The sequence below is a fragment of the Desmodus rotundus genome, chromosome 4 (assembly GCF_022682495.2).
Source record: "Desmodus rotundus isolate HL8 chromosome 4, HLdesRot8A.1, whole genome shotgun sequence".
NCBI classification, from domain to species: domain Eukaryota; kingdom Metazoa; phylum Chordata; class Mammalia; order Chiroptera; family Phyllostomidae; genus Desmodus; species Desmodus rotundus.
The window spans coordinates 99,270,602-99,278,429 of NC_071390.1; the positions used below are offsets into that span (position 1 = coordinate 99,270,602).

Below are 7,828 nucleotides of genomic sequence, written 5' to 3' on the forward strand. Positions count from 1 at the left end.
AGTCTATCTTGAAGCAAAGGTGTGATGGAATTGATTTGGCTTAAGGCTCTGGCCTTGTGAATCTTTTGGCAAATGCCAAGTGTTACCACCTGGACCAAATCATTTCTTTTCTCTATCTTTGCAGGTGTTACTTTCTAAGGTGACTGCCTCTGCTTTGACTGGGGAGGAGGTAAGTCCTAAAAACAGAAACAGAGTAACTACTATTAATTTTATGTCTTACTGGAGGATGATTGTTCTAGTAAGTACTTAATATCTCATATAAAAACACCCATAAAAAGCAAAAGAAATGAGCTATAAGTTAACATGATTTTGTGATGGGAGAAGTAAGTGTAACGAGGTGTGGGATTCACTCCTGAAATGAAGTGAGGCTAGTAAGACATCTTTGAATTTCAGAATTCCTTCTCACACATAATTAGACCTCACCAGCATCACAACACCATTGAATCTTAGGAATGGAGGGGACCAGGAGGTACTAATATCTCCACCTATTTCTGTGTTATTTGGTGGGTCAGATGAACATTGAATCTATCTTTTAAATTTATTTTTTCTTCACTATGACAAAAAATCCAATATGTAAAAAACATTGGGAAATGAACAGAAACATTACTAGGATGGAAAAGACATGATTCATTCCTTCAAAGAAATATGCCGTCTTCTCAGAGAGGTACCACCTTTCTGTTGGGCAGGGATTCAACAAACATTTACTTCACACCCTTGTGCTCGATCCTGGGAATATGGAGATGAAAAAGCATAGTATTTTCCTGTCTTCTAGGATTTTCTTTCATTTGCTGGAGAGATGGGTAAGTAAGTAGTTTAAAACTGTGATAAATACTTGCCGAGTGGAAAGTCTTTGGAAACACTGTGGGGTTGGGGGCAGAGGAGCTCTCTCGGAGGGAGCGGCATGTGGTTTGAGTTCTCCACATAAATAGTGGGATGGAAAAACGATATGTGCAGTTTGAGGGCTGGGAGAGAAGGGTGGATGCCAGATAGTGCTGTGGAAGAAGTGATTTTAAAGGACCTGAGGCACATTTCTGGGCACCATATTACCTATGTATAAATGGAAGACTATTTCTTAATGTTGGCTGACTATTCAGTTTCTCTTGCATATTCCAGGAGAAGAATTGTCAGGGGCTTGTTCAAAAGTCACCCCTGTTAGTCTTGAGTCTTTAAAATGCTAAACATGAGGAGCACTACCATTATCTCTACCTCCACCATTACTGTCACCCCGAGAAACAACCGTAAATACCATTGTTACCATTATCACCAGCACCACCGTTTACCACAAATACCACCATCATCGCCATTACTGTCACCACCCAAAACAACCACTCAAACCATCACCACCATTCCACCATACTCCTACCACTCCCACCGCCATCACCACAATCACTACACTGTCATATTACCATTGCCACCAGCAACAACAACTAATGTGACAGTTCATATTACTACCATCACCACTGTCACCACTGTTACCAAAACCACCAGCATGATCATGGTCACTACCACCATCACTATCACCTCTTCTTCTAGTGCTACAACTACCTCCACCACCACTACCACCACCTTCACAGCCACCACTCCCATTCTCATTCTTGATATAATTTTTCTACAGCTTGTCAGGCATCTCAATGGCTATATATGCCCTCGGTCAGAGTTCTTACCTGCATTAGATGGGTGGTACTGATTGCCAGTGTTAATGCCTGCTACATGGGGCACTTTAATAAAAACACTTTCACAACGACAAAAGAGAATTCTCTAGGGTCCCACAGAAACACTTAATTTTAAATAAATTATTCCCCCAATGAAAAAACAGCAACAACACACACTACTATTGTACATACCTTTTGAAGGCATATTACCACGTGGGGCCTCAATATGTAAAGAGCTACTGGAAATTTATTCCCTAGAGAAGTAGGTGGGATGGCATATTTATTACTCACCTATGATATTGATTTTATATGTCTGCAATACTTAGTTTTACCCCAGAAGCCTGTTCTTTCTAAAGACTTTGCAGCTGAGGCTGATAATAAGAGTAAGAATAATCTTCTTATAAGAAGGTAAGAGTTCCATGGTTAAAGTTCTTACATATTTAATATTTATAGATGAAGCTCAGGTCAGAAAGAAGTATGCCCAGAACAGAGTTGATGATGGAGAAAAGAAATGGATGAGGATATTGGCTTTCAAAACAGGTTTATGTGGTTGAATTCTAGGAAATTAAAAAAAAATTAAATTTGGAGCAATTTTCTCCAAGGCAAAATATGGGAAAATAATTATGTCATTTATATATAAAACGCTCAATCACAGGCATCTATGAAGAGAAAAGCTGTGGAACTAGCATAATAATTCCTTCCAACATTTTTTTAAAGATTTGTCTGCAGTTCAATTGTTTTATCATTTGTTAGTGCTTATTCATGTCACTCAATAAAGGTCTGTCTCTTTAGACAACTATGCCACCCTATTGAATGAATGCTAGCCCTTGAGGACAATGTGAAGACCATGCCTCAGTATCTGCCTTGGAGTTTGTCACCTATTGAAAACAAGAGTAAGATAGTGGTATTACAATAGCAGGTAGTGACATTACAGAGGAATTGAACTATAAAAGATGTATGTATCTGGGCCAATGAAAGCACCTGAAATCTAAATCAACTTTGGTTTCATAAAGGGAATGACCAGAAAAGAAGACCTGGATTAAACATCATCTATTCTTTCACTTGAAGGATAGGAATGATTTTGGTAGAACAAGAAAGTTGGGAAGATAAGGAACAAGAAAAGGGTATTTTTGGCAAAGGGAATAGTGTGTACAAAGGCACAGGAGTATAAAAGAAAATATAGTTTTTTTCTCAGAACTGCTAAAGAGATCAATACGGTGGAGATATCACAGTAGATAAATAAATCAAGAACTTGGAATTTCAAAAGTCCCTGCCTGGGATCTTGCTAGTAGGGTTTTAATAGTATTTCATTTTTAAAAGGATGATTTCATAGGGTTAAGAAAAAACACTAGCCATTAATGCTAACCTGATTCAGAGGGAACAGAATGCAAGCTTCAAAGGAATAATTTTTGTGTGTGTATAGAATTTGATTATAAGGAATTCTTAAGTTGTATTCAACTTTTAAAAGAATGAGAATATTTTGCTTTTTCCCTTTTGTTCTTTTTATTTAAAACCATAGTTTTTAGTTTTTAAGAACAGGAAATATGGAAAGTGATTAATTCATATTATGGTCTAGTTACTTTAAGGTATGTGGAAGGAAAATGTAGGCAAAAGAGAAAACACAACATCACAACTTTTGTCATAGCATGTGGGGAGGAGGGATGGGAAGAGTCCAGTTCATTCATTCAGCTGTGTCTAGTCATGTGCTACTTCATGAGACAAATCTTGGAAAATTCACCCTGAGAGCCTTAGAAACTAATCTTACTTGTGATGGAAGTTTCAACAAAGGCTTTAAGAACAATTGTTATATTTAAAGATAGATATGGGGAAATCTTTTTGAAGGCATTTTCACTTATCTTTGATTCTTTGGCTCCAAAATGCCTCTTGAATTCACATATTCATTCATTCAGCAATCATTTTTGGGCCAGGAGTAAATATGTAAATATGAAAGAATCTTCTCTTTATAAGAGTTTATTGTCCAGGGGAAGATACTTTATATATTATCTATCTATCTGTCTATCTATCTATCTATCTATCTATCTATCTATCTATCTATCATCTATCACCACCTATCTATTTATCTATCTATTTGTCATCTCTCTATCATCTTATATTATATCATCTGTTTTTTTAAATTAAGCTACCATATGCAAAAGTGCAGAGAGCAGAGAGGAAGGAGTGCCTACCTAGAACTTCTTGGATAAGGATGGGGCCCAAGAAGAGATTAAAAATGTGAAGCCTCAGCTAAACCTTCTTAAAACAAATATTTGCCAGGTAGGTAAGACAGAGAGTTTAGTCACTGAAGCTCCATGAGTGGCTGTGGAGTGAGACCCTCAGCATAAGAAAGGGTGGCTGGTTTTCACAAATTTATCCCCAGAATACACATTTACATTGGGCAATCCTTCAACATTATTCTGAGAAGAACTCTTTCTCTTTTTAGCTCTCAGACCTAAGTGTGGGCACACCAACTAACTCTTAATTTCTTACATCCCTGCAGACACAAGGCAGCAATAATTAGGCTTTCCTAATATGAGGTGGTAGTGGCTTTTCAGATAAGAGCATAACCAATAATTAAAAAGGAAATAGTCTGTCTCATCAGGCACCTTGCTCTTGGGAGACCACTCAGCCTGTCCTATCCTTGTGGATTCCAAGTAAAAAACATATGTAGAGTCTCAGTCTTTTTATTCTAAGCTTCAGTAAGGTCTTCCTTAATCTTAATTTTGTGTCTAGCTGTCCTGGAGGATGAAGGAAAGTGTGCTGTGTTCAAGTCTGCAAGAAAGTTTCTTCTGAGACTAACAAGCAGGAGGATTCGTCTTTTCCGATAATGAATTATCACATAATATTTCTTTTGCTGAGTGTGATAGTGCTGGGTGACTAACTTATTCCAGTTTCCATGGAAACCACTAATTTCTTCTTCTTTTCTAAAATTTTATCATTTAGGAAGTATACATGCATACACATATACACACATGTACACATATGTTTGTGTATGGAATTATACAGTATGTAATTTGGGGGGGTCTTTTTTTCATTTAGCCTAAATTCTAAAGTTTCACCCAAATTTTATCAATAGTTTTTCCTTTTATATTGCTGCATAGTATTACATGGTATGTGTATCACAAGTGTAAACCAAAATTAATTTTAGGTTGTAACAAAGAAGTAAAAAAGCATGTATTTGAGCAAAATGGAGCTGCAGCGCAGGACACAGACTCAGGTAGCAACCTAAGTTGTGCTCCACAGTGACAAGGGGAGGCCGCCTTGTAAAGCAGAAGTTCCCGCTCAGGTTCCCAATTAAGTCTGTTTTACCCAAATGAGGTATCCAAATTGAGCGGTTCCGATTAGACAGGGAAGTCTCAGTGCCTTGGTGGAAGACAAACCAGGGTTTCTCCATAGCCTTTGATTCAGACGGTGTAAACAAGCAGTGAATAATGCCGGAAGCTGAGAGTTGTCTGTGGTTCTTCCTGGTGTACAGAATACAGACGTCCCTGTCAGTAAATGGTTGCTCGGTTCTTATCATTTGTAAAATATGGGCCTTTGGTTGGCCAAGGGGAGTCCATCTCAGCAGACAAATTCCTGTCCGTGGTTCCATCAGAGTTTTTCTTCTCGGGGCCCACACGTGGTACGTGTGGTAATAGTTACTGCAGGTCGTTTAACTGTTCACACATAGAATGACACCAACTTTTTTCTAGTTTCTGGCTATTATAAATAAAGCTGCTATAAACATCACATATAGGTTTTTTCTCTGAACATAACTTTTCTCTGGGATAATGCTCGAGACTGAAATTGCTAGCTTATATGGTAATTACATGTTTCATTTTATTAAAAAATTGCCTAACTTTTTCAGAGTGGTTGGACCATTTTACATTCTCAAAAATAATGTATGAATGGTCCAGCTTCTCTGCATCCTTGCCAGCATTTGATGTCACTATTTTTTTTTTTACTTTAACCATTCTGACATATGTATAGTGATATTTCATTGTGGTTTGGATTTGAATTTTCCTCATAGCACATATTATGTTGCAATTTTTTCCATGTGCTTATTTATTATTTATACATCCTCTTTGGTAAAGTATCTGTGCATATCTTTTGCTCATTTGTTCAATAAAGTGTTAATTTTTAATAATTTTATAATTGTTTTCACTTTAAAAATATATTCTATATATTAGTTCTTTGGCAGATATGTGGTTTACAAGTATTTTTTTACCCATTCTGTAGCTTGTCTTTTCATTGTCTTTATATAATCTTTTACAAGGCAAACATTTTTAGTTTTACAAGGTCTCATTTATCAATTTTTCCTTTTTGGTTTGTTTTGGTATAAAGTGTAAGAATACTTTCCCTGATCTTGAAAATTGTCTTAGGTTTTTCTGAAGTTTTATAGTTTTATATTTTAAAGATTATAATCCACTTTGAATTCAATTTTGTGTTAGGTATAAGGTTTTGGTTGAGGGTTCTCTTTCTGCTGTGGATATTCAATTGCTCTAGCACCATTTCCTAAAATGAATATCTTTGCTTCATTGGATTGCAATTGCTCTTTTGCTAAAATAAATTAAAATAAAATAAAATAAAAAATCGGTGTGGGCTTTTCTCTGAACTCTCTATTTTGGTTCATTGTTGTGCCTCATTCATGTCTCCACCGACACCACATTGCCATGATAACTACAGCTATGCAGCGAACCTCCATGCCAGAGTGATTTCTCCCAATTTAGACTTCTTTGTCAAGATGCCTATAGCTATTCTAGGGCCCGCACCTTTTCATATAAATTTTAGAATAAACTTGACTATGTCCATGAAAAACCTTGCTGAGATTTTTACAGGAATTGCATTAAATCTATTGATTAATTTCTGAAGAAATCACATTTTTACTATGATGATTTTTCCAGTCCATGAATATGACATGTCTCTCTATTTATTTATATCCTTTTGATTTCTTTTATCAGTATTTTATAACATTAGCATATAATTTCTGTAAATATTTGTTAAATATATGAGGTCTGTCCAGAAAACATCCAGCCAATAATAAAAATCACAGTTAATATTGTTAATATAATGAAAATGGTTTGCATGACATTGATATAACTTAGCAGCTAAGGAGAATGGACTGGAATGTGCATGTATGAACAATGGCGACTTCACTGTACTAGTTGGTGGGGGTGATAAATGCTACCGAGTGAGCACATGCACTGCATGGCTGTTACATTGAAAATGACTGAGTGAGTAGAGTAATGACTCTGCATCAAATTGTGTGTTAAGCTTGAACATTCCACCATGGAAACTATTCAAATGATTCAGATGGTTTTCGGGGATGACGCAATGAGTACAGTGCAAATAAAAGTGTGGCACAAACGCTTCAAAGATGGTCAAGAATCTGTTGATAGTGATCCATGTTCTGGAAGGCCTGCAACAAGCAGAACATCTGAGAATGTTGAATGTGTACAGGCTGCAATCAACAAAATTAGCAACTGACAGTGTGAGAATTAGAAGCTGATCTGGGGATTCCAAAAACTGCTGTATCTGAGATTTTGATGCAGGATCTTGGCATGAAACATGTCACAGCAAAATTTGTTCCATGGCTTCTGCTACCAGAGCAGAAGGAACATTGTGCTGCCGTTGCCCATGACTTGATTCAAACTTCTACCAATGAACATAAAGTAGGTCCCAAGGTGCCTACTTGAAGAGAATTGAGGTGTCATTGTCCTATGTGCAATGTTTCTTGTGTCTTCTTCAATAAATGTCTCTATTTTTCATATTACATGGCTGGATACTTTCTGGATAAACCTTCATACATGTAGTTCATTTTCTTTGGAGTGATTTTAAATAGTGTTGTTTTTCACTTTGATTCTTCATGTTCATTGTTAGTATATAGAAATGTAAATACTTTTTGTTTGTTGTTTTTTGTATCATGCAGCCTTGATAGAAGGGTTTTTTCTTTCTTTCTTTTTTTAGTGGCATTACTGAAATCTTCTATGTAGACAACCATGGTATGTCCAGATAGGAATATTTTATCTCTTCCCCTTCAATCTATGTTTATTTTATTATCTTCTTGCCTAATTTGAGTGGCTACAATTTTCAGTATTATGTTAAATAAAAGTGGTAGAATAGACATACTTCCTCTGTTCCTGATTTTAGGAGAACACATTAAATTTTTAACCATTAAGTGTGATGTAGGTTTTTAAAAT

At 36.2% G+C, this 7,828-nt stretch overlaps 1 protein-coding gene across 1 annotated transcript; it reads left to right on the forward strand.

The window, feature by feature from the left end:
- Positions 1-1,180: 1,180 nt before the first annotated feature.
- LOC139440879 (putative uncharacterized protein FLJ46204) lies at positions 1,181-1,687 on the forward strand. The gene has a single exon (XM_071221347.1). The coding sequence runs from the start codon at positions 1,181-1,183 to the stop codon at positions 1,685-1,687; it is 507 nt and encodes a 168-aa protein (XP_071077448.1).
- The last annotated feature ends 6,141 nt before the right edge of the window (positions 1,688-7,828 follow it).

What these genes read in the sequence shown, in the direction of transcription:
- LOC139440879 (XM_071221347.1), top strand. Translation starts at nt 1,181, where the DNA reads ATGAGGAGCACTACCATTATCTCTACCTCCACCATTACTGTCACCCCG.